Source organism: Bos indicus x Bos taurus, chromosome 18 (genome assembly GCF_003369695.1).
Source record: "Bos indicus x Bos taurus breed Angus x Brahman F1 hybrid chromosome 18, Bos_hybrid_MaternalHap_v2.0, whole genome shotgun sequence".
Taxonomy (NCBI): Eukaryota; Metazoa; Chordata; class Mammalia; order Artiodactyla; family Bovidae; genus Bos; species Bos indicus x Bos taurus.
Window position 1 is genome coordinate 3,320,800 of NC_040093.1, and position 27,926 is coordinate 3,348,725.

At 42.2% G+C, this 27,926-nt stretch overlaps 1 protein-coding gene across 1 annotated transcript; it reads left to right on the top strand.

Annotated features, from left to right (window-relative positions):
- The first annotated feature begins 573 nt into the window (after positions 1-573).
- On the top strand, positions 574-27,806 carry NLRP2 (NLR family pyrin domain containing 2). The gene is made up of 12 exons (XM_027514483.1): positions 574-795; positions 1,088-1,145; positions 10,728-10,772; positions 15,442-15,516; positions 15,665-17,264; positions 19,211-19,381; positions 20,810-20,974; positions 22,098-22,268; positions 22,610-22,780; positions 23,027-23,197; positions 24,658-24,828; positions 27,524-27,806. Exons 1-12 carry the CDS (start codon positions 574-576, stop codon positions 27,660-27,662), a joined length of 3,159 nt encoding a protein of 1,052 aa, XP_027370284.1. The 3' UTR covers positions 27,663-27,806.
- Positions 27,807-27,926: the final 120 nt, after the last annotated feature.

Sequence of the window (27,926 nt, forward strand, 5' to 3'; positions counted from 1 at the left end):
CGAGCTCAGAACCCTCGGCTCAAACCCTCAACTGTTAAAAGAGTTTCAAATCCAGGTCTGTTGAGTTCAGGAAGTGACTCTTTAAGAACAGTAAATTGAAAAGGCATTCCACTCAACTGCAGAGTGAATATCTGTTAAAATAGTCTCAACTCAAGATCCTCATTTAGTAGTCAAGCTCTATAAACATCCTAAGATAACTACACATCAAGTTGCTACTAAGGGCTAAAGTTAATAATTCTCATTAATTTATTTGTACATCAATTTACTGAAAAATACCAGATGAGCTGCTGCATACAGGAGATCCAGCAGTGTGGACTTCCTTCCTACCTCAGCTACCGCCTGTTCTCAGAGGGGTCCTAAGCTCTAAATCCAAGAAAGAGTTCTATGTGGGTTTTACCTCTACTGGGGAGTTTGTTCTTAACGCAGCAGGTTAGGCAGGGAGAATAAACAGCCTATTTCCTGACACAGAAGCAACCAGCATTTGAGAGGGGAGTACCAATCCCCTGTGCCTTTCCCTTCCTCCCCTTAAAACGTGGTTAATGCCAAAATTTGAGCTCTCATTTGTTGGTCAAGATGGCGTCTTCTGCCGAGCTGGGTTTCCATCTGCAGTCTCTATTAGAGGAGCTCGGCCAGGATAAGCTGAGCAAATTCAAATCTCTTCTGAGGGACCATTCCCTGAAAGAGGAGTTACAGCACCTCCTGCAGACAGAGGTGGAGGAGGCCAGCAGGAAGCAGCTGGCATACCTCCTCACTGCCCACTGCCCCAGCTACTGGGTAGAGATGGTGACCATCCAGGTCTTTTTTATTTTTTTAATTAGAGGGTGATTACTTGACCTACTGTGATGGTTTCTGCCATACATCAACATAAATCAGCTATAGGTATACATATGTCCCCTTCCTCTTGAACCTCCCTCCCACCTCCCACTCCATCCCACCCCTCTAGGTTATCACAGAGCACCACGTTGAGCTGCCTGCATCACATAGCAAATTCCCACTGGCTATCCACCTTACATATGTAGTAGTATATATATTTCCACGCTACTGTCTCAATTCGTCCCACCCTCTCCTTCCTCCATTATGCATCCAGGTCTCTGATGAGATGAACCGAATGGATCTGTCTGAGAGAGCAAAGGATGAACTCCAGGGTAAGCAGAAACAAGCCCACACTGCATCCTGGGAGGGAGGAGTAATAGTCTCTGTGGTTTTAGAAACACAGAAATGATATTGCTCCATGGAGAGGCTAGCTGACCTGAACACAAGTGTTAGACCTTGGTCAAGTCTGGTGGTGTCTTCCAAGATTCCTGTATTCTAGCTGTTTTTACTCCAAATATTGTATACCTATCCTGGCCACTTCATTAAACAACTCTTCTCCTGTTCAAGACTGTTTCGGGAGTAGATTCATTTTTTCACTCTTTCATATGTCCTCCAAGATCTTATCAACCCTCTGTTTAAAACACTCATGCTGCTGCTGCTTCGAAGTCACTTCAGTCATGTGCGACTCTGTGCAACCCCATAGACGGCAGCCCACCAGGCTCCTTTGTCCCTGGGATTCTTCAGGAAAGAATACTGGAGTGGGTTGCCATTTCCTTCTCCAATGCATGCATGCATGCTAAGTTGCTTCAGTCGTGTCCGACTCTGTGTGACCCCACGGACAGCAGCCCACCAGTTTCCTCTGTCCACAGGATTTTCCAGGCAAGAATACTGGAGTGGGTTGCCATTTCCCTCTCCATAAAACATTCATAATATTATGTATATTTAAAAATGCACACAGTATTGTTTTATTTTACTTTTTAATACACATAAAAACATGAAGAGAAGTGAAATTCAAAGAACTCAAAGAAAAAAGTAAAAATACTATGTGCATGCAGGCTCAGTCTCTCGGTTGTGTCCAACTCTTTGTGACCCTATGGACTGTAGTCTACCAGGCTCCTCTGTCCATGGGATTTTCCATGGACTGGGTTGCCATTTCTTACTCCAATTACTCATAAAACAGTTGCCTCTGTGTAAAAAATATAGGAGAAAAATGTGAAGGTTAGGGTTATAAACCCTCTATTTTGTCGTCAAGTCCCACTATGTTTCCCTCCCCCATATAATATGACTATAAACATTCTCTCTCTCCCCACCCTCAGCAAGAGCATTTAACATATCTCTTCTTCGTATCCTATCATTTTTAAAATTAATTTGTTTATTTTAATTGGAAGCTAATTACTTTACAATATTGTGGTGGTTTTTGTCATACATTGACATGAATCAGCCATGGGTGTACATGTGTCCCCCATCCTGAACCCCCCTCCCCTCAGGCCTGTCCCAGTGCACCAGCTTTGAGTGCTCTGTTTCATGCATTGAACTTGGACTGGTGATCTATTTCACATACAGTAATATACATGTTTCAATGCTATTCTCTCAAATCATCCCACCCTGGCCTTCTCCCACAGAGTCCAAAAGTCTGTTCTTTATATCTGTGTCTCTTTTGCTGTCTCACATGTAGGGTCATCATTACTATCTTTCTAAATCCCATATATATGTGTTAATATACTGTATTGGTGCTTCACTTTCTGACTTACTTTACTCTGTATAATAGGCTCCAGTTTCATCCACCTCATTAGAATTGATTCACAGGTGTTCTTTTTAATAGTTGAGTAATATTCCATTGTGTATGTGTACCACAGCTTTCTTATCCATTCATCTGCCGATGGACATCCAGGTTGCTTCCATGTCCTGGCTATTGTAAACAGTGCTGCGATGAACATTGGGGTATACATGTCTCTTTCAATTCTGGTTTCCTTGGTGTGTATGCCCAGCAGTGGGATTGCTGGGTCATATGGCAGTTCTAGTTGCAGTTTTTTAAGGAATCTCCACACTGTTCTCCGTAGTGGCTGAACTAGTTTGCATTCCCACCAACGATGTAAGAGGGCTGGTTCCCTTTGTCCGCACCCTCTCCAGCATTTATTGTTTGTAGACTTTTGACAGCAGCCTTTCTGACCGGCATGAGATGGAACCTCATTGTGGTTTTGACTTGCAATTTCTCTGATAATGAGTAATGTTGAGCATCTTTTCATGTGTTTGTTAGCCATCTATATGTCTTCTTTGGAGAAATGTCTGTTTACATCTTTGGCCCATTTTTTGATTGGGTCGTTTATTTTTCTGGAATTGAGCTGCAGGAGCTGCTTGTATATTTTTGAGATTAATTCTTTGTCAGCTGCTTTGTTTACTATTCTTTTCTCCCATTCTGAATGCTGTCTTTTCACCTTGCTTATGGTTTCCTTCGTTGTGCAAAAGCTTTTAGGTTTAATTAGGTCCCATTTGTTTATCTTTGCTTTTATTTCCATTACTCTGGGAGGTGGGTCATAGAGGATCCTGCTGTGATTTATGTCAGAGAGTGTTTTGCCTATGTTTTCCTCTAGGAGCTTTATAGTTTCTTGTCTTACATTTAGATCTTTAATCAATTTTGAGTTTATTTTTGTGTATGGTGTTAGAAAGTGTTCTAGTTTCATTCTTTTACAGGTGGTTGACCAGTTTTCCCAGCACCACTTGTTAAAGAGATTGTCTTTTCTCCATTGTATATTCTTGCCTCCTTTGTCAAAGATAAGGTGTGCATAGGTATGTGGATTTATCTCTGGGCTTTCTATTTTGTTCCATTGATCTATATTTCTGTCTTTGTGCCAGGACCATACTGCCTTAATGACTGTAGCTTTGTAGTATAGTCTGAAGTCAGGCAGGTTGATTCCTCCAGTTCCATTCTTCTTTCTCAAGATTGCTTTGGCTATTTGAGGTTTTTTGTATTTCCATACCGGAGAAGGTGATGGCACTCCACTCCAGTACTCTTGTCTGGAAAATCCCATGGATGGAGGAGCCTGGTAGGCTGCAGTCCATGAGGTTGCTAAGAGTCGGACATGACTGAGCGACTTCACTTTCACTTTTCACTTTCATGCACTGGAGAAGGAAATGGCAACCCACTCTGTTCTTGCCTGGAGAATCCCAGGGACGGGGAAGCTTGGTGGGCTGCCGTCTATGGGGTCGCACAGAGTCGGACATGACTGAAGCGACTTAGCAGCAGCAGTGTTTCCATACAAATTGTGAAAATATTTGTTCTAGTTCTCTGAAAAATACCATTGGTAGCTTGATAGGGATTGCATTGAATCTATAGATTGCTTTGGGTAGTATACTTATTTTCACTATACTGATTCTTCCAATCCATGAACATAGTATATTTCTCCATCTGTTTGTGTCATTGATTTCTTTCATCGATGTTTTATACTTTTCTATATATAGGTCTTTAGTTTTTTAGGTAGATTTGTTCCTAAGTATGTTATTCTTTTCATCTCAAAGGTGAATGGAATTGTTTCCTTAATTTTTCTTCTGTTTTCTCATTGTTAGCGTATAGGAATGCAAGGGGTTTCTGTATGTTAATTTTATATCCTGCAAATTTACTATATTCATTGATTACCTCTAGTAATTTTCTGCTGGTGTCTTTAGGGTTTTCTGTGTAGAGGATCATGTCTGTAAACAGTGAGAGTTTTACTTCTTCTTTTCCAATCTGGATTCCTTTTATTTCTTTTTCTTCTCTGATTGCTGGGGCTAAAATTTCCAAAACTATGTTGAATAGAGGTGGTGAGAGTGAGGACCCTTGTCTTATTCCTGACTTTAGGGGAAATGCTTTCAGTTTTCACCACTGAGGATAATGTTTGCTGTAGGTTTATCATATATGGCTTTTATTATGTTGAGGTATGTTCCTTCTGTGCCTGCTTTCTGGAGGGTTTTCATCATAAATGGATGCTGAACTTTGTCAAAGGCTTTCTCTGCAGCTATCGAGATAGTCATACGTTTTTATCTTTCAATTTGTTAATGTGGTGTATTACACTGATTGATTTGCAAATATTGAAGAATCCTTGCATCCCTGGGATAAAGCCCACTTGGTCATGATGTATGATCTTTTTAATATCTTCTTGGATTCTGTTTGCTAGGATTTTGTTGAGGATTTTTGCATCTATGCTCATCAGTAATAATGACCTGTAGTTTTCTTTTTTGGTGGCATTTTTGTCTGGTTTTGGTATTAGGGTGATGGTGGCCTCATAGAATGAGTTTGGTAGTTTACCTTCCTCTACAATTTTCTGGAAGAGTTTGAGTAGGAAAGGTGTTAGCTCTTCTCTAAATTTTTTGTAGAATTCAGCTGTGAAGCCATCTGGTCCTGGGCTTTTGTTTGTTGAAAGATTTTTATTACAATTTCAATTTCTGTGCTTGTGATGGGTCTGTTAAGATTTTCTATTTCTTCCTAGTTCAGTTTTGGAAGGTTATACTTTTCTAAGAATTAGTCCATTTCTTCCAAGTTGTTCATTTTATTGTCATACAGTTGCTGATAGTAGTCTCTTATGATCCTTTGTATTTCTGTGTTGTCTGTTGTGATTTATTCATTTCCATTTCTAACTTTGTTTATTTGATTCTTCTCCTTTTTTTCCTTGATGAGTCTGGCTAATGGTTTGTCTGTTTTATTTATATTCTCAAAGAACCAGCTTTTAGTTTTGTTGGGTTTTGCTATAGTCTCCTTTGTTTCTTTTTCATTTATTTCTGCTCTGATTTTTATGATTTATTTCCTTCTACTAACCCTGGGGCTCTTCATTTCTTCTTTTTCTAGTTGCTTTGGGTGTAAAGTTAGGTTATTTATTTGATTTTTCTCTTGTTTCTTGAGGTAAGCTTGTATTGCTATGAACCATCCCCTTAGCACTGCTTTTACTAAAACCCATAGGTTTGGGGTTGTTGTGTTTTCATTTTCATTTGTTTCTATGCATATTTTGATTTCATTTTTTATTTCTTCTGTGATTTGTTGGTTATTCAGCAGTGTGTTGTTTAGCCTTCATATGTTTGCATTTTTAATAGTTTTTTTCCTGTAGTTACATCTAATCTTACCACACTGTGATCAGAAAAGATGCTTGAAATGATTTCAGTTAAATATACAAGCAACTCCTACAGCTCCACTCCAGAAAAATAAATGACCCAATCAAAAAATGGGCCAAAGAACTAAATAGACATTTCTCCAAAGAAGACATACAGATGGCTAACAAACACATGAAAAGATGCTCAACATCACTCATTATCAGAGAAATGCAAATCAAGACCACTATGAGGTACCATTTCACACCAGTCAGAATGGCTGCAATCCAAAAGTCTACAAATAATAAATGTTGGAGAGGGTGTGGAGAAAAGGTAACCCTCTTACACTGTTGGTGGGAATGCAAACTAGTACAGCCACTATGGAGAACAGTGTGGAAATTCCTTAAAAAACTGGAAATAGAACTGCCTTATGATCCAGCAATCCCACTGCTGGGCATACACACTGAGGAAACCAGAAGGGAAAGAGACACGTGTACCCCAATGTTCATCGCAGCACTGTTTATAATAGCCAGGACATGGAAGCAACCTACATGTCCATCAGCAGATGAATGGATAAGAAAGCTGTGGTACATATACACAATGGAGTATTACTCAGCCATTAAAAAGAATTCATTTGAATCAGTTCTAATGAGGTGGATGAAACTGGAGCCTATTATACAGAGTGAAGTAAGCCAGAAGGAAAAGCACCAATACAGTATCCTAACGCATATATATGGAATTTAGAAAGATGATAACAATAACCCTGTGTACGAGACAGCAAAAGAGACACTGATGTATGGAACAGTCTTATGGACTCTGTGGGAGAGGGAGAGGGTGGGAAGATTTGGGAGAATGGCATTGAAACATGTAAAATATCATGTATGAAACGAGATGCCAGTCCATGTTCAATGCACGATACTGGATGCTTGGGGCTAGTGCACTGGGACGACCCAGAGGGGTGGTATGGGGAGGGAGGAGGGAGGAGGGTTCAGGATGGGGAGCACATGTATACCTGTGATGGATTCATTTTGATATTTGGCAAAACTAATACAATTATGTAAAGTTTAAAAATAAAATAAAATTTAAAAAATAATAAAAAAATAAAAAATAAATAAAATAAAATAAAATTTACCAAGGCTAGATTTATGGCCCAGGATGTGATCTATCCTGGTGTTCCATGTGCACTTGAGAAAAAGTGAAATTCATTGTTTTGGGGTGAAATGTTCTATAGATATCAATTAGGTCTAACTGGTCCATTGTATCATTTAAAGTTTGCTTTTCCTTGCTAATTTTCTGTTTGGTAGATCTATCCATAGGTGTGAGTGGGGTATTAAAGGCTCCCACTTTTATTGTGTTACTTTTAATTTCCCCTTTCACACTTGTCAACATTTGCCTTACATATTTTGGTGCCTCTATGTTGGGTGCATATGTGTTTATAATTTTTATATCTTCTTCTTGGATTGATCCTTTGATCAATATGTGGTGTCCTTCTTTGTCTGTTTTCACAGCCTTTATTGCAAAGTCTATTTTATCTGATATTAGTATTGCTACTCCTGCTTTCTTTTGCTCTCCATTTGCATGAAATATCTTTTTCCAGCCCTTCACTTTAAGTCTTTATGTGTCCCTTTGTTTGAGGTGGGTCCCTTGTAGACAGCATATATAGGGGTCTTGTTTTTGTATCCATTCAACCAGTCTTTGTCTTTTGGTTGGGGCATTCAACCCCCATTTACATGTAAGGTAATTATTGATAATTATGATCCCATTGCCATTTACTTTGTTCTTTTGAATTCAAGTTTATACACCTTTTCTGTGTTTCCTGTCTAGAGAAGATCCTTTAGCATTTGTTGAAGACCTGTTTTGGTGGTGCTGAATTCTCTCAGCTTTTGCTTGTCTGTAAAGCTTTTGATTTCTCCTTCATATTTGAATGAGATCCTTGCTGGGTATAGTAATCTGGACTGTAGGTTTTTCTCTTTCATCACTTTAAGTATGTCCTGCCATTTTCTTCTGGCCTGAAGAGTTTCTATTGAAAGATAAGCTGTTATCCTTATGGGGATCCCCTTATGTGTTGTTTGTTGCTTTTCCCTTGCTGCTTTTAATATTTGCTCTTAGTGTTTAATCTCTGTTAATTTGATTAATATGTGTCTTGTGGTGTTTCACCTTGGGTTTACCCTGTTTAGGACTCTCTGGGTTTCTTGGACTTTGGTGGCTATTTCCTTCCCCATTTTATGGAAGTTATCAACTATTATCTCCTCGAGTATTTTCTCATGACCTTTCTTTTTGTCTTCTTCTTCTGGGACTCCTATGATTCAAATGTTGAGGCATTTAACATTGTCCAGGAGGTCTCCGAGGTTGTCCTCATTTCTTTTAATTCTTTTTTATTTTTTCCTCTCTGCTTCACTTATTTCCACAATTCTCTCTTCCACCTCACTTATCCTATCTTCTGCCTCAGTTATTCTACTGTTGGTTCCCTCCAGAGTGTTTTTGATCTCAGTTCTTGCAGTATTCATTATTGATTGACTCTTTTTTATTTCTTCTAGGTCCTTGTAAACATTTCTTGCATCTTCTCAATCCTTGTCTCTAATCTATTTATCTGTAACTCCATTTTGTTTTCAAGATTTTGGATCATCTTTACTATCATTATTCTGAATTCTTTTTCAGGTAGACTACCTATCTCCTCCTCTTTTGTTTGGTTTGGTGGGCATTTATCATGTTCCTTTACCTGCTGAATATTTTTCTGCCTTTTCATTTTGTTTAGATTGCTGTGTTTGGGATGGCCTCTCTTTAGGCTGGAAGTTTGTGGTTCCTCTTTATTGTGGAGCTTGCTCCCTGTCGGTGGGGTTGGACTAGTGGCTTGTCAAGGTTTCCTGGTTAGAGGAGCTTGCATCTGTGTTCTGGTGGTTGGAGCTGGATCTCTTCTCTCTGGAGTGCAATGAAGTGTTCAGTAGTGAGTTTTGGGGTGTCTATGGGCTTAGCATGGCTTTAGGCAGCATGTATTTAAGTGCTCAGGGCTGTGTTCCTGCAGTGCTTGAGAATTAGTCTGGTATGTCTTGTTCTGGAACTTGTTGGCTCTTGGGCGGAACTTTGTTTCAGTGTAGGTATGGAGGCTTTTTAATGAGCTCTTGTCTATTAACGTTCCCTGGAATCAGGAGTTCTGTGGTGTTCTCAAATTTTGGATTTAAGCCTCTGGTTTTCAGTCTTATTCTTACAGTAGCCTCTAGACTTCTCCATCCATACAGCACAGATGATAAAACATCTAGGTTAATGGTGAAAAAATTCTCCACAGTGAGGGAGACCCAGAGAGGTTCACAGAGTTACATGGAGAAAAGAAGAGGGAGGAGGGAGATAGAGGTGACCAGGAGAAGAAGAGGGGGAGTCAAAAGGGGAGAGAGCAGTCTAGCCAGTAATCAATTCCCTATGTGCTCTTTGCAGCCTGGAACACCCAGAGAGATTCAGAGTTAAGTAGAGAAGGGGGAGAGAGGAGATAGATGTGACCTGAGGGAGAAAAGGGAGAGTCAAAAGAGGAGAGAGCGATCAAGCTAGTAATCACACCCCTAAGTGAAAATGGATATTGAAGATTAGATTCTTAAAGGTACAAAATTGACAGCAAATACCAAAAAGCAAAGATTAAAAATCTAGAGTAGAGGTTCAGTCAATTCAGTTCAGTTCAGTCGCTCAGTCATGTCCGACTCTTTGCGACCCCATGGACTGCAGCATGCCAGGCCTCCCTCTCCATCACCAACTCCCAGAGTTGACTCAAACTCATGTCCACTGAGTCAGTGATGCCATCCAGTCATCTCATCCTCTGTCGTCCCCTTCTCCTCCTCCCTTCATTCTTTCCCAGCATCAGGGTCTTTTCCAATGAGTCAGTTCTTCATATCAGGTGGCCAAAGTACTGGAGTTCACCTTCAGCATCAGTCCTTCCAATGAACACCCAGGACTGATTTCCTCTAGGAAGGACTGGTTGGATCTCCTTGAAGTCCAAGGGACTCTCAAGAGTCTTCTCCAATACCACAGTTAAAAAGCATCAGCTCCCTCAGATTGTCCTCAGGGCATTCATGCCTGGTCCTTACCCTAAGCATGCAGCCCACATCTCCCTGTCCAGCCCGTGCTCGCTGGTGGCAGACAAGAGTGTCTGGGCTACTTCTCCACTGGGAGTTGCAGTTAGGCACAGATTCTGTGGGTTTTTTTTCTTCTTCTTCTTCTTCTGGTTATGTTGCCCTCTGATTAGGTTGGAGACTCCAAAACTCCCCACAGACCCGCTGATGAGAGGGTTTCCTGCTGTTTGTAAACTTCTCCTCCTTCACAACTCCCTCCCCAGGACGAGTCTCCATCCCTAACTCTTTTGTCTCTTTTTGACTTTTCTATTTTGTCCTACCTCCTTTCAAAGAGAATGGGCTGCCTTTCTGGGTACCTGGTGTCCTCTGTCAGCATTCAGAAGTTGCTTTGTGGAAGTTGCTCAGCATTCAGATGATCTTTTGATGAATTTGTGGGGGAGAAAGTGCATTTTCTTTAGTTGCCAATTTAAATTCAGTTTTTAGCTTTTTGTAAATTTTATTTTATCTTTATTTTTTGGCCACACCACATAGCATGTAGGATCTTAGTTCCCCTACCAGGAATCAAACCCTCACCCCCTGTATTAGAAACATGGACTCTTAACCACTGAACCACCAGGGAAGTCCCAGCTTCAGTTTTTAGCCTACTGTTACCTCTTCAATGGACAGGTGATGGTTTTAGCCCCTGAAGCCATCTGGAGGGTGCAAATTTTAAAATCACTTGAGTAAACTCAGAGGGCTGTACAACTACCAGGGTCTGGGCTCTGAAAAATGTTAATTTCTTCCTTTTTTTTTTTTTTTTTTCAGAAACAGCTTTGAAGTCACTTCAGGAAAATAAGCCTCCGTCGTTAGGTAAGTCACCCCATTCACAATCTCACTTTATCTAAAAGTGAGATTTTAGAATTCAGGATTGTTTTAATTAGAAAATACATCATGCTGAGCAGTAGGAATGCAAAGAAACAGAAGACCTCACCTCTCCTGTCATCCAGGTGGGCAACAGTAAGACACTGAAAGGTACAATGAGGCAATGTTTATGCCAGAAATCAGTAAATGCATGCAAACATGAGAGAGAGTGAACTTCCTCTTGGAATCTGAATAGGCTGAATTTTACTTTAGTCTCCTAAAGCCAGGGTTGGCAAACCATGGCTTCCAAAGCATCAGCTTTTGTAGATCCTTCAATCCCTGGGTTGGGAAGATCCCCTGGAGAAGGAAATGGCAACCCACTCCAGTACTCTTGCCTGGAAAATTCTGTGAACAGAGGAGCCTTGTAGGCTATAGTCCATGGGGTCGCAAGGAGTCGGACACAACTGAGTGACTTTACTTCACTTCTTCACAAGCTAAGAATGGTATTTGCATTTTTAAGTGGCTGGGAAGATCAAAAGAATATTTTACAGGGACTTGCTTGGTTTTTGAGTAGCTAAGATTCCATGATCTCAATGCAGGGGGCTAGGGTTCAATCCCTGGGCTGGGAACTAGATCCCACATGTCACAACTAAGACCCAGTTGAAAGTCACTCAGTCATGTCCAACTCTTTGGGACCCCATGGACTATACAGTCCATGGAACTCTCCAGGCTAGAATACTGGAGTGGGTAGCCAATCCCTTCTCCAGGGGATCTTTCTGACCCAGGAATCGAACCTGGGTCTCCTGCAGTGCAGGTGGATTCTTTACTAACTGAGCTATAAGGGAAACCCCAAGATCCAATACAGCCAATAAATTATATTTTTTAAAAAAGAAATATTTTATGGTCTATGAAAATCATGTGAAATTCAAATTTAACTACATGTTAATATAAATAAACTTATTTGTACACAGCATAGTCATTTGCTTATATATTATATTACCTATGACTTCTTCTGCCCCACAAGGGCAGAGATGAGTAATTGCAACAAACTATATTGGGCATAAAACAGAAAATCTTCATTATCTGCTCCTTTGCAGAGAGGATTTTAAAAAAAATGTTTGCTAATCCCGGCCAAAAATGATTTTTGAATTTGTGATTTTCAACATTATCTTCTCTTGACATCCCCAGTATCTTTAAAAATAACTTGGGTTCAAGAAAATTGTAGACTGGGGGCTGGTTTGAAAAGTGAAGACAGCCATTCATACATAATTCCCCTACCAAAAATCTAACTGCTTCTACTGATACATAAATATGTTAAATGTCCTACAGTTATGATCTAAATTCAAACATAAGCTAATGATCTGTTGGAGTTGACATTTGGCAATGCTTTAAGGAATAGTACCAGCCTCAAAGTTGATATTTAATTTAATGTTCTAACTAAACTAGCATCAGAGAGTTCCTTGTCTAAAAATCTTTCTCTTGGGGACTTCCCTGATGGTTAAGTGGTTAAGACTTCACCTTAAGGCAGGAGATGCAGGTTTGAGCCCCACGTACCTTAATGGCAAAAAAAAAAAAAAAAACACAGAAGCAATATTGTAATAAATTATTAAAGACTTCATAAAAGTGGTCCACATCAAAAAAAAAAAAAATCCTTAAAGAAAACTTAACTCTTGGCAACATGACATCACCTGTGTACAAACATTTTTTCCCCAGAGCCCCTGCTCTCCTGTTTAATTTTCAAAATGAATGGTTGGTTGGCCATTTTTCACTATGTATACTTATCCTGGAAGGCTCACATGGAGTCTTACTGGCTATTTATATGCCAAGGACTCTCCAGGTGACATCTTCAGCATTTCCCTGAACTTCAGATACTCATATCCTGTTGCCTCCTGGATACCTTTTCACAAGTTCCACACATTCACCTCTTCTTTTGTTTTGCCTTTGAGGTCCTAGCTTCCTGACCAGGGATTGAATTCAGGTCCTCAGCACTAAAGCTCAGAATCCCAACCACTGGACCACCAGGGAACTCCCTCACCTCTTCATTATCCATGTTGCACTTGAAGTATTTCTTCTCCTGTATGACTTCTCCCTGTTCCAAGGTTGCATCCTATGACTATGTAACTTTACATACCTTGTCAGAAACTAGGGAATTTGTCTTGAAGACTTTTTGATGCCCCTCGGAAAGAGCCATTGTCTGTATGTGCCCATTTCTTAGCTGCACAGGAATTCAGTTGTCAGAATGGCACTGAGATCATGGCCTGACACTTTAATTTTATCTCCAGAACCTCAATAATACCCTTTTCATGTAATCTGGGCTTAGACATTGAGACCCAATTGTTGAACTTGAAACATCTTGAAATTCCACTCTCTTATAAACAGAAGCTTCAATACTGGCATAGTGGCAAGACCATAACACCCTCCCTTTTCTTCAGGGATAAGAAAATATGAAAACCCAGGAACAAACACAGCAGCATGTAGGAGAAGAGGAAGACAAAGAGCCAGGTTGATCTTAGGACATCCAATATTGGAGTAAACTAAATGAAGTAGACCCTTCCTGGCTGTCCTCTCTCACTCTTTGGGGGAACCTCATCTCTCTCTAACTTTATTTCACCAATATTCATAGTCCCCTAGACATGTTTATAGTCAACCTAGACAGCATATTAAAAAGCGGAGACATTACTTTGCCAACAAAAGTCCATCTATTCAAAGATATGGTTCTTCCAGTAGTCATGTATGAGTTGGACTATAAAGAAAGCTGAGCACCAAAGAATTGATGCTTTTGAACTGTGGTGTTGGAGAAGATTCTTGAGAGCCCCTTGGACTGCAAGGAGATCCAACCAGTCCATCCTAAAGGAAATCAGTCCTGAATATTCATTGGAAGGACTGATCCTGAAGCTGAAACTTCCATCCTTTGGCCACCTGGTGTGAAGAACTGACTCATTTGAAAAGACCCTGATGCTGGAATGCAGATTGAAGGCAGGAGAAGAGGACAACAGAATGAGATGGCTGGATCCCATCACCGACTCAATGGACATGAGTTTGAATAGGCTCTGGGAGTTGGTGATGGACAGGGAAGCCTGGCATGCTGCAGTCCATGGGGTTGCAAAGAGTCGGACACGACTGAGTGACTGGACTGAACTGATTCATTGTCCCCAGTTGTCTTATGGAGAATGCCTTCCTCCCTGTCTTATTCCTATTATGTAAGAATAAAGAGGGAAATAAACATTTGGGAAAGCCAGAATTCAGTTCATGGAAAATCAGGAGTATGTCATATAGAATTTTCTTAAGATTTTGCCAATTGTTCAGACAACTTTGATAGTATCAACTCACAGATTAGAAAATTGAGACCTATGGTAAGTAGCTGATTTGCCTCAACCAATGTGGAGGCCAGTTTAACATTAGTCTCACTCTCAAGTCTGCTTCAACAGCTCTGTTGAAGTATAATTTATGTATCATAAATTTCATTCATTTTAAATGTACCTGTTAATAACTTTTAGTCAATTTACTGAGTTGTACAAAAATCACCACTATTCAATTTTACAATCTTTCCATCACCTCCAGAAAGATCCTTCTTGTCCATATGTAACTGTTCCCTGGTCTCTATCCCCCAAGTCCAGGCAGCCATTAATTTTTTTGTCTCTCTATATTCTCCATTTCTGAATATGCGTGGTCTTTTGTGTCTGTTTTCTTTTTTACTTACAATAACATTTTTGAGGTTTGGGGGGCTTTCCTGATAGCTCAGTTGGTAAAGAATCCACCTGCAACACAGGAGACCCCAGTTCAATTCCTAGGTTGGAAAGATCTGCTGAAGAAGGGATAGGCTACCCACTCCAGTATTCTTGGGCTTCTCTTGTGGCTCAGTTGGTAAATAATCTGCCTGCAATGTGGGAGACCTGGGTTCAATCCCTAGGTTGGGAAGATCCCCGGGACAAGGGCATGGCAACCCACTCCAGTACTCTGGCCTGGAGAATTCCATGGACTGTATAGTCCATGGGGGTCACAAAGAGTTAAACACAACTGAGCAACTTTCCAAAAAAAATGCTTTTGAGGTTCATCCATGTTGTTACATGTGTCACTGATCCATTCCTTTTTGTTGCTGAGTAATATTCTATTGAGTGGACATAAAATGTTTAGGTTGCTCATTTATCAGGGAAGGGAAGTTTGAATCATATCTATTTATTGACTGTCTTGAATAACGCTGCCATGCACACTCTTAGTATAGAGGGTGCAAGTCTTTGTATAGACATATGCCCATTTATCTTGGGTGCATACTTACAAGTTGCCTGTACTTTAATACTGAGCTCCTAAAATGACTTGAGACTATTATGGGGAAGATCCATTACCTGTTTTATGGGCACTTCTTCTAATCCTTTGGAAAAGATAGACAAATAATTTCAATAAACCACATTGAGTTGTGATAGAGGCAGCATTTCTTGTTATGGTTCCACAGAGTAGAGGCATGCAACTTGGTTTAGGGACTCACTTGCTATCTTCATCACTATAAACCCAACTTTACACATCCCAGCACACACTGTGGACAAAAAACTTAGATTCTGGACTCCTTGGAGTCCACTTTAACACCATATTTCTGGTAAAAAAAAAAAAAAAAAGAAAGAAAGAAAAAGAAGAAGAAGTACACCGGTTTTGTGTCAAGCTCACTTTAATTTGTATTTTGCAGAGCTGGCCCAAATACAGGAAGAAGATGTCACAAACCTACAAGAAACGAAAGAAGATTTGGAAGGAGAAAAGCCAGGTCTGTCCTCTCTACCTGGAGTGAGTTTGGTGTTGGGTGGTTCTTTATAAACCTCATTTCTTTTTCCCTTTCCTACTTAAAACAAAGCATCATCTCCCTAATGAATAACCAACTATATCTTTCTATCCCCTGACTCTTATCACTGAAGGTAAACAAGATAAATACAGAAATATATTGAAAAAGAAGTTCTGTCAACACTGGAAGAACTTCTGGCCCAGACTCAGTGAAGATGTTTGTATTGTCACCCAAAGATATGAGACCCTGATCCCATTCTGTAATCCTAAAATGCCGGCCGGGCCATTTCCACACACTGTGGTGCTGCACGGTCCTGCTGGCGTTGGGAAAACCACACTGGCAAAGAAATTGATGCTGGACTGGACACAGGACAACCTGGCAGAGACCTTCAACTTCGCCTTCTACCTCAGCTGCAAGGAGCTCAACCACATGGGGACGTGCACCTTTGCAGAGCTGATATCTACCAACTGGCCACATGTGCAGGAGGACATACCAGCGATCCTGGCCCAGGCACAGAAAGTCCTGTTCATCCTCGACAGTTTTGATGAGCTGAAGGTCCCCTCGGAGGCACTCATCCACGACATATGTGGCGACTGGAAGAAGCAGAAGCCGGTGCCCGTCCTCCTGGGGAGTTTACTGAAGAGAAAGATGCTACCCAAGGCCACCTTACTCATCACCACCCGACCGGGAGCCCTGCGGGAGCTGCGGCTCTTAACAGAACAGCCGCTCTTCATAGAGATCGAGGGCTTCTTGGAGGAGGACCGGAAGGCGTATTTCCTGAAACACTTTGAAGAGGAGAGTCAGGCCCTGCGAGCTTTCGACTTGATGAAGAACAACGAGGCTCTGTTCCAGCTGGGCTCGGCGCCCTCCGTGTGCTGGATGGTCTGCACCTGCCTGAGACAGCAGATGGAGAGGGGGGAGGACCCCGCCGCCACCTGCAGGACCACCACGGCCCTGTTCCTGCGCTTCCTCTGCGGCCGCTTCACCCCACCGCATGGCGGCGGCCCCAGGCGGGGCCTCCGGGCTCCGCTCAAGCCCCTGTGCCTCTTGGCTGCTGAGGGCGTGTGGATGCGGAGCTCTGTGTTCGATGGGGAAGACCTCAGGCGACTTGGGGTGGACCCATCTGCCCTCTGTCCTTTCCTGGACGGGAATATTCTCCAGAAGAGCGAAGACGGTGAGGCCTGCTACTCTTTCATCCATCTCAGCGTCCAGCAGCTTCTGGCCGCCATGTTCTATGTCTTGGAGCTGGAAGAGCAAGAGGAGGAAGGGCTGGGCGGCCGCCAGTGGCACGTTGGGAATGTGGGGAAACTGCTGTCCAAGGAGGAAAGGCTGAAGAACCCCAGCCTGACTCACGTCGGGTACTTCCTGTTTGGCCTCTGCAACGAAAGAAGGGCCATGGAGCTGGAGACGACTTTCGGCTGTCTGGTATCAACGGAGATCAAGCGGGAGCTACTGAAATACACATTGATGCCCCATGGGAAGAAATCCTTTTCCGTAATGGACACGAAGGAGGTTCTGAGCTGTCTGTACGAGTCTCAGGAGGAGCAGCTCGTGAAAGATGCCATGGCCCATGTTAAGGAGATGTCCCTGCATTTGAAAAATGAAACGGATGTCGTGCACTCATCATTCTGCCTCAAGCACTGTGGAAACTTGCAGAAACTTTCACTTCAGGTAGAAGAGGGGATATTCCTGGATAATGATACCGCACTGGAATCAGGCACTCAAGTTGAAAGGTCAGAACTCATTTTTCACCTGGCTAGTTCTCCTATCTTTTGCTTATTCCATGGTTCATTAAGAAAAAGCCAGTGTGTCTTGCTCCCTCTTGCTTAAGGTCAGTAAGTGGCCTCTTGTGGCCTTGTGTCCTGCCAACCTAACATTCAAGGCAGGAGGTATGATGGCATTAGAAATGGGAGCTTTGGAACCAGAACTTCTTTGAAGACCCACCTCCATTTTCCTTTAGCCAAACCATTTTTTAAAAATGTTTCCACCTGTTTCAGTCTGCAGGTTGGCTGTGTAGATTTGGGGAGATGTATAACATGGTGGTCCCATTTGGGGCATGACTTCAAGAAAAGCATTAAAGATGGAGTTAGGAGTTGAATCCAAGTTTCTGAACACCACACCTCACCCATGATCACGGAGACTCTCCTCCCAGGAACTTCACCTGACAGACTTAGATAATGAGATGGCCAGTTATGAATCTTTGTTATTTTCAATTTAGGCACAAATAACATCAACTGAGATCATGTGCAGCTTCCAAATACCTCTAACTTGGCACCTACTAGAAACAGGTCACCTTCCATGTTAAGATGAAGATATTGGCTTCAGAAAAGAGTATTTGGCTGGGATTAGAGCTCAAGTCTATTGGCTTATAAAGTCCTGTGGTCACAATCTAAAATCTCTACCTCACGGTGGTGTGTAATACCTGTCAACATACTGATATTCATCTTATCAACTCACCTCTTCCTCCCTCCTACGTTGTTATCTGAAATCTGTGTCTGAAATCTTCATGTATATATGTTGAACTAGAATAAAATGCCCTCATTAGCCCCTGGTGGAGGTGTCTGTTTTATATATTCCCTTAACATTCTCCCACTTTCCTTCACCACTTGGTGAAGTCATAAGCTTGATTTACTTCCAGAAAGTGTTAGGACCATGGTAACTTGACATCAGCATTTCTCTACCTTATGGATCCATTTATATTCATATTCTAATTTTTCCCCTTCTTTCACTCAGATGTTTTGACAGGCTTGCATACTAATTTATCTAAATCTTTGTTTAGTCACTGAGTTGTGTCTGACTCTTTTGCGATCCCATGGACTATAGCCCACCAGGCTCCTCTGTCCATGGGATTTCCCAGGCAAGAATACTGAAGTGGGTTGCCATTTCCTACTCCATGGGATCTTCCTGACCCAGGGATTGAACCCAGGTCTCCTATATCTTTCCTCTGCTAAAATCCTTCCACTAAAGACCAGTCACCAGAACAAAATAACCATTCTTTGAGAAATCTTTGTATATGAATATGCAACCACTTAAAGATTGTATTTTCTCAAGATTTTATGGACATCATCTTAGGTCAGCAAATATGGTTATAAATTAGCTTGAATATTACGTATATGGATTTACCATCAAATATCCAAATAACCTCCATTGATGTGTACACCTACTCTTAAGTGTTTATCAATGATGTATATTGCTCTCAATCTTTGATCAATGATATGGTTAGAATTTTGACTTATTTTAAGGCTCTATTAGGTTGACATGTGAGAAGTTCAAGTTCTTTCTCCAGTAATATGTCTTAGGTATTGGGTTGTCTGATACTTGTGCTAAATAATTAAATCACCCAACTTTTACAGTTATAATTTCTTATTAGGGCCTCCCAGGTGGCTCAGTAGTAAAGAATCCACCTGCCAGTTCAGGAGATGCAGGTTCGATCCCTGAGTCAGGAAGATCTCCTGGAGAAGGGGATGCCAACCCCCTCCAGTATTCTTGCCTGGGAGATCCCATGGACAGAGGAGCCAGGCAGGCTACAGTCCATAGAATCACAAAGAGTAGAAGACAACCGAGCAACTAAACAACAATAATGCATAGAGCAACCTGAAACACATTCACGAAGACAGACAAATGCCACTTTTCTCTCCAGCAGTGTTTGTTAAGTCCCTCCTTCATCTCTTTCCCATAGGTCCCAGAATGAGCAACACATGCTCCCTCTCTGGATGGATCTTTGTTCTGTGTTTGACTCAAGCAGGAGTCTGCTGTTTCTGGACATCAGTCAGAGCTTCCTCAGTACCTCTTCAGTGAGAATTCTTTGTGAAAAAATAGCCTCTGCTGCGTCTAGTCTCCAGAAAGTGGTGTAAGTAGCAGCTAGTCCCTGCATTAAAACTTCAGGGCATGTCCAAGCTTCTCACATTTTGTCCCCCTAGGATAGCATTTTAGTTAAAGTTTTCCTGGACCTGAGGTTCGTTTGTGTAGCTAGTCCTCTTTTGGTATTTTTCTTTCTCGACGCAGAGAAATAAGAGCTCTTCCCACTTTGGGTTTTATTGGCTCTGCAGTCCTGATTCTAAGCCCAAGAGCATTCCTTGGAGTCAAAGTATTCAGCAGGCTGTTAACCAACATTTCAGAAATGGAGACTTGATTGAGATTAAAAGGTGCTGATTTGGGGTCATTTAGGACCACAGCCCAAGAGACACAGATTCAGGAAATGTTTAAACTGTGTTCCCCATGACTACAAAATTGAGGAGGTTTATAAAGCAGAAAATGCAGTGTTACAGTCAGTTACCTGAGTTGTTTATCAAGAATTATAATTGGAACTGGCAAGAAGTAAGAGTGCTCCTTGAGCAAGGATTGCTTGGGGTTTGAAATGCTTACATAGTTACAAGGGGAGATTGGAGAGACCATAAGGGTGGGGTTGGAGGGTGGTGTCCTTGGGCTTTTTAAGAAAGTTCAAGTTCTCAGTGATGCAGAGAGGTGTCTGAGACCAGATTCCCAGTAGCCACCTGAGTCCAATTTTGAATACCTGAACTGTGATTCCTCCATTATAATTTTGTCATCAAGAACATAGCATTGTTGAAATGCATCCATTGGTAACACTTCAAGAAAAAGAGATACTGCCTTATCTTTCTCAAAAAGCCATAGGAGAACAGCTTTTGTCTAAAATGACTGCTTATGACTGACTTCACTTTGGAAAAAGTTTGAAACAACCAAAGAAATTGGAGCTTCTACTTTCATAAGATCTATCATCTATCTGTCTGTCTATCCATCTATCCATCTATGACATGACAGCTACTAGCAGCTCAGATTTTTTTCTTCTGTGAGAAGAATTGAATAATTAAAATTCTTTCCTGCTTTAAAAAAAAATGAAACTCGAGCTTCTAATTGTAATGAGCTGTTCATTAAACAGCACAAAGTTTCAGCTATGCAAGATGGTAAGTTCTGGTGACCTGATGGACACCAATGTGATGACTGCTAACATTACTGCTCTGAATACTTGAAATTTGCTAAGACAGTTCATCATAAGTGTCCTCACCACAGAAGAAAAGAAGGAAGGGGATCTATGTGCAGTGGTGGCTTGATAGTAGGGGTGACTTCACAAGGTACTTGTGTATCAAAACATGGAGTCATATGCTTTAAATATACACAGTTTTATCTGTGAACAGTATGTCAATAAAGGTAAAAATATGAAAAAAATTAATTCTAACACTTAAGCCCATGGCAGCTCTTTATTCTATGTGTATGCAGTGTAGGTATACAAACTCAAGCTAACACCTGTTCTTTTCCCTAGCCTCAAAAACATTTCCCCAGCTGACACTTATCGGAACTTTTGCATGGCTTTTGGTGGTCACAAGACTTTAACACATCTGACCCTTCAAGGAAACGACCAGAATGACATGCTTCCCCCATTGTGTGAGGTCTTGAGGAACCCCAAATGTAATCTGCAGTATCTCAGGTATATCAGCCTCACCATCACCGAAAACCCTCAGCCTGTGAATAGAGCTAGCACAAACCTACACGGCAATGCTGTGCAAATCGGAGGGAGGCAGGAATCCCTTATTCTGACTGGATAGAATGACTTAATGACTAAACAACAACCACCACCACTTAAAGCACATGCCCCAGAATAGAAAATGAGTTGGAGGGGACTCCCCTGGAGGTCCAGTGTTTAAGACTCCATGCTTCCCTTGCAGGGGGTGCAGGTTCAATCCCTAGTCAGGGAACAAAGATCCCACATGCCAGGCAGCGTGACCCACCCCGCCCCCAAAGAAAGAAAAACATGTTACCTGTATTCTACTCCTGGAAATGCGTATTCTTTATCATGATACTATATATCGTGTTCCAATAAAGTTTTATTTGCTCATGATGAAGAATGTGTACCTCCAGGAATAGAATACGTATCTCCAGATAGAATACAATTGCACAATATACTTGGTTGGCTGGATTTCTAAATAAGTAGTTCTTGATGTATCATCTCCAGACCACCAGCAGCAGCACCATCCCTGGGGAACTTGATAAAAAGATCCAAATTCTTGGGTCTCACCCAGATCTTCAGAATCAAATTCTGGGTATATGGCCAAGGAATTTGTTAAAAGACATCTTCCAGGTGACTGCAGGATACCTTAAAACATAGATCACTGGCCTCTACATCTAGAGTCTCTAGACGATTTGCATTTCTACACAGTTACCAGGTGGTGCTGATGCAACTGGTCTAGGAATCACACTTGGACAACCTCTGCTCCAGATAATTTAATCCAGGGTTAACATAATGGCATGCTAGATCATTTCAGCTGGGTCCAACTCTTTGTGACCCCATGGACCGTATCCCACCAGGCTATTCTGTCCATGGGATTCTCCAGGTAAGAATACTGGAGTGGGTTGCCATGCCCACCTCCAGGGCATCTTCCCAACCCAGGGATCAAACCCACATCTCTTAGTCTCCTGCACTGGCAGGTGGGTTCTTTACCACTAGAGCCACCTGGGAAGCCCTAACATAACAGAGTGAGAGACAAAACTGTAGACAGTCGTGTATCCAGTGTTTGGTCCTCGTGAATGACTTGTTGCCATTTCTCCTGCAGGTTGGTGTCTTGTTCTGCCACCACTCAGCAATGGGCTGATCTCTCCTGCTGCCTCAAAACCAATCAGTCCCTCACATGCTTGAACCTCACAGCAAATGAGTTCCTGGATGAGGGAGCCAAGTTGCTCTACATGACCCTGAGATATCCAACGTGCTTCCTACAGAGGTTGTCGTAAGTCTCTCCCCTCTTTCCACTGAGCGTCTTTGTGGTAGATGTAGGGTCACACAGAGAAGAGAAGAGGTAACACCTGGAATTGCTGGGTGACCAGGATGAGCACCCCACTGATATAGATGCCTGGCTCCCATTTTTGGCCCCAGACAAATGGCTTATGTATCTCATCCTTCTCTCATTCCTGTCCCTTTATGACCACGATCACTAGCACACCATTGACAGAGGGCAGAGAATTAACAAAAAGGGGTGTGACTGAGGACTCTAGTCATTGAAGACAGCCAAGAAAAGTTGGGTCCTGGAAATGTTTTCACCATCTTGCTATCTGTGTGGTGCTTTTGCAGGTTGGAAAACTGTCAGCTTACAGAAGCCTACTGCAAAGATCTGTCTTCGGCTTTGATTGTCAACCAGAGGCTGACCCACCTGTGTTTGGCCAAGAATGCTCTTGGAGATCGTGGGGTGAAACTGCTGTGTGAGGGCCTGACTTACCCTGAATGTCAACTGCAAACCCTGGTGTAAGTCTGTGCTGGCTCTGTATGTGTGTGTGTGTGTGTGTGTGTGTGTGTGTGTGTGTGTGTGTGTGTGTGTGTTGTATGTATATACATACATACTGGATTCAAGTAGGGCAGTTTCTAGTTACTGTCTCCAATGTCTTCAAACTCATCTAAAAAGCCATGGCTTGAGATAGTTGGTCATGGTTTTGGTGTGTCTCATCAGTGGGAGAAAAGAAAAATTTTTTCTTCATGTGATCTGATTTCTAGGCTATGGTGTTGCAACATAACCAGCGATGGCTGCATTCATCTCTCGACACTCCTCCAGCAAAATTCAAGCCTCACACACTTGGATCTGGGACTGAATCACATAGGAATTATTGGATTGAAGTTTCTGTGCGAGGCTTTGAAGAAACCACTGTGTAAACTAAGATGTCTATGGTGAGTTACGGTTTTGTGAACTTTCAGTTCAGTTCAGTTCAGTCGCTCAGTCGTGTCGGACTCTTTGCGACCCCATGAATCGCAGCACGCCAGGCCTCCCTGTCCACCACCAACTCCCAGAGTTCACCCAGGCTCACGTCCATCGAGTCAGTGGTGCCATCCAGCCATCTCATCCTCTGTCGTCCCCTTCTCCTCCTGCCCCCAATCCCTCCCAGCATCAGAGTCTTTTCCAATGAGTCAACTCTTGGTATGAGGTGGCCAAAGTATTGGAGTTTCAGCTTTAGCATCATTCCTGCCAAAGAAATCCCAGGGCTGATCTCCTTCAGAATGGACTGGTTGGATCTCCTTGCAGTCCAGGGGACTCTCAAGAGTCTTCTCCAACACCACAGTTCAAAAGCATCAGTTCTTCGGCGCTCAGCCTTTTTCACAGTCCAACTCTCACATCCATACATGACCACAGGAAAAACCATAGGCTTGACTAGATGGACCTTTGTTGGCAAAGTAATGTCTCTGCTTTTGAATATGCTATCTAGGTTGGTCATAACTTTCCTTCCAAGGAGTAAGCATCTTTTAATTTCATGGCTGCAGTCACCATCCGCAGTGATTTTGGAACCCAAAAAAATAAAGTCTGACACTGTTTCCACTGTTTCCCCATCTATTTCCCATGAAGTGATGGGACCAGATGCCATGATCTTAGTTTTCTGAATGTTGAGCTTTAAGCCAACTTTTTCACACTCCACTTTCACTTTCATCAAGAGGCTTTTTAGTTCCTCTTCACTTTCTGCCATAAGGGTGGTGTCATCTGCATGTCTGAGGTTATTGATTTTTTTTTTTTTTTTTGAACTTTGGTCTGTATCTAAAAGGTACTATCAATATAGCAGACCTCCCCCGAAATTTTCATTGAGCATTTAAAAAATTCCACCAGGATGGGGCTTTCCTGGTGGCTCAGTGGTAAAGAATCCACCTGCCAATACAGGGGACACGGGTTCGATCCCTGGTCCAGAAAGATCCCACATGCCACAGGACGACTAAGCCCATGTGCCACAATTCCTAAAGCCTGTGCTCTGGAGCCTGTGAGCTGCAAGTGCTGACGTTTGCATACCCTAGAGCCCATGCTTCTCAACAAGAGAAACCACTGCAGTGAGAAGCCTGAACACCATAACTAGAGAGTAGCCCCCACACATCGCAACTGGAGAAGGCCCACACGCATCAACGAAAACCCAGTCAGCCAAAAATAGGCAAACCTTTAAAGAATAAATAAAAATGAAAATTTTGACCAGGATGTGATTTTTCATACCCACACACAAAATTTAATCCCCAAATTCATAGTGAACCACAGAAGATCCCAAATCAACCCTGACCACAAAGACCACTACCACCCAAGTGTGTGCCTAGCATATGGGGTGGTATCAACGAGCACTGGTTGAGTAAATCAGTGAATGTGCGTGTTTCACCTACAGGTTGTGGGGATGTGCCATCACTCCCTTCTCTTGTGCAGAACTTTCATCTGCCCTTAGAAGCAATCAGAACCTGATCACGCTGGACCTGGGCCAAAATTCCTTGGGGTCCAGTGGAGTAAATATGCTGTGCGATGCCTTGAAACTTCAAAGTTGTCCCCTCCAGACGCTCAGGTATGATCCTCCTACTCCCCTGAGTGTTTGCTCCACAATCCTAGGTTTTGGGGGAACACAAACTACAGGAATTTGTTGTAGGCATTTAATCCTCACATTCAACTTTCATTTATTTATTGATGTCTGGTTATGAGATCATTTTCCCATAGGTTCCTTCCATTGTTTTGACAGAGAAGATGAGTCGAAGGAGACAAAAACTCAACCTGGAAACCAAGAGGCTGGACTTAGGGTTTGTCTACCTGAGGGGGAGTTACGGCAGCCAGCGATTGTCTCATTAGGGAAATAGAATCACAGCTCTTCTATGGTGTTTTTGGAAAGTTTGTTTGTGGACTGTATTAGTTACAGAGGTCCAATGGGTCAATGCCAGACTTAGAAGCATGTTCTTTGGAGTGAGTTTGCTGTCTAATCGAAGTAATCTGTGATCGTAGAAGCTATCACCAACTGGTTGTCTTCTACTTGTTCATTGTTATATTGTTCTTGCTCTATTGTTGATTTGCTATTGTGGTAACAAAGAACCATAAAACTCTTCCCAAGAGTGTGAGAGCTTTTTTAAATCCTCAAATGCAACCTAGACAATTAATGGCTTTTGTTGTTGTTCATTCACTAAGTCATGTCCGACTGCAACCCCATGGACTGCAGTACACAAGGCTCCTCTGTCCTCCATCATCTCCAGAGTTTGCTCAAATTCACATCCATGGAGTTAGTGATGCTATCTAACCATCTCATCCTCTGCTACCCCCTTCTCCTTTGCCTTCGGTCTTTCCCACTATCAGGGTCTTTTCCGGTGAGTTGACTCTTCATATCAGGTGGCCAAAAGATTGCATCTTTGGCTTCAGCATCAGTCTTTACAATGAATACTCAAGTGTTGATTTCTTTTAGTATTCACTGTTTGATCTCCTTGCTGTCCAAGGGACTCTCGAGCGTCTTCCCTAGCACCATCCTCGTTCTTAAAGTAACACATTTGTATCTTCTGATCTGTTCTTCACACCCCATTTCTGATTCCTTCAACACTTTCAACCACACACAGATCATCTATGGGACTATTTTTTTGTTTTTCTACCAAAGACTATGACCAACCTCTGACAATCATGAATAGACCCAACTATGTCTGACCTTGAAGGGTCATGTTTTAAATATTTTGAAGCTAGCTTGCCTATGGCACCCCAGTCCAGTACTCTTGCCTGGAAAATCCCATGGATGGAGGAGTCTGGTGGGCTACAGTCCCTGGGGTCGCTAAGAGTCGGACACGACTGAACGACTTCACTTTCACTTTTCACTTTCACGCATTGGAGAAGGAAATGGCAACCCACTCCAGTGTTCTTGCCTGGAGAATCCCAGGGATGGGGGAGCCTGGTGGGCTGCTGTCTATGGGGTCGCATAGAGTCGGACACGACTGAAGTGACTTAGCAGCAGCAGCAGCAGCAGCACATTGATTGCTGACAAGGTTTCTGCTCAAGCTAGCTTAAGGTTAATGGGGTACATGGAGTTTGGGGACAGGGGTGGTCTGTCAGCTTTACTGAGATATAATTAACACAATTGTATATATTTAAGGTATGCAGTGTAATATTTTTGTGTATGTATATATTGTGGAATGAGCATCACAATCAATGTAATTAACACATCCATTGCCTCACACGGTTACCTTTGTGTGTGTGGTGTGAACACATAAGATCTACTCGCTTAGCTATCAGATATACAATACAGTATTATTAACTATAGTCATCAAGCTGTACATGAGACCCCCAAAACATTCATCTTATAACTGAAGGTTTGTTGCATGGACATATTGTGAAACTCAAACATCAAAACATATTTTGATTAATATGCCAGCAAAATTGGGACTATAATGCCAATCAGAAACGCGGCAGCCAATATCCTTGGTCTCCTGTTTTTATTTTTAATTTAATTATTCCCTCTGCTTCCCTACTCCCCATTTCCACATACACATGACTGAATATGGTTACTAAAAGGCAAATCCAAGAAATGAGACTGGTCTTATCACGGGTCACATACGGGGTAGCAGTTATCTAGAAGCTCGTAGCCAAGGAGCATAAAAAGCTAATCCCACTGACTTGATTCAAGTGTGCCTGCCTCATCCTGGATTCACTGAATAGAAGTTGTCAATGTTATGGAATAGGTAGGTTTTAGACGGACATCACAGAGGTATTCATCAACTCCATCTCTAGTGCCAAGCATGATATGATAATCACCCAAGATCATTCAAGCACCCAAAGCTATGTAGTACCTTTATACCATTACAGTGTTAACCCAGGGCTTCCCTGGTGGCTCAGTGGTAAAGAATCTGCCTGCCAGTGTGGGAGACCTGGGTTTGATCCTGGGTCAGGAAGATGCCCTGGATAAGGAAATGGCAACCCACTCCAGTACTCTCCCCCTGGGAAATCCTATGGAAGATTGGAGGAGGAGGAGATTGGTGGGCTGTGGTCCATGACTGTAGAGTCAGACATAACTTAGTGACTACACTACTACCACCATCACCACCAATGTTAACCCAGTAGCATCTTTTTTCCCTACCAAATCAATCTGGAACTCTACTTTGCAGCATAGAATAACCAATGCAGATGGCCCTTGCTCTGTAAATTCCTAAATCATGAGCTTTGCCAGGCACCTGGGCATTTGGAATGAAGTTCCTCAAAGCAATAAGAAAACATTCTCTCTCCCACATTCTACCTCCTAGGTTGAAGATAGATGAATCTGATGCTCAAATCCAGAAGCTGCTGAGAGAAATGAAGGAAAGCAACCCACAGCTGACTATTGAGAGTGATCATCGAGACCCAAAAGATAACAGACCTTCTTCTCATGACTTCATTTTCTGAATCCCCCTGGAGCCATTCATTCCCCAGTAAATTCCTAGATCATCAAGGTGATGGTGAACTTCCCAAGATCCTTCTCAGTGATGTTAGTTGCTTAGCCAGATGTTAGTTTAGCCATGGTTGAGCCTCTGGTTTACATAAGACATACACTCATCATTTAACCCTGTGGTGGATGAAATGTCTGTATCTTGAGTATGTCAAGAAAAATAAAGGTGAAAGCATTCATGAGTGAAGTCTTATTTATGAATGGATTCCAACTGAACTTAG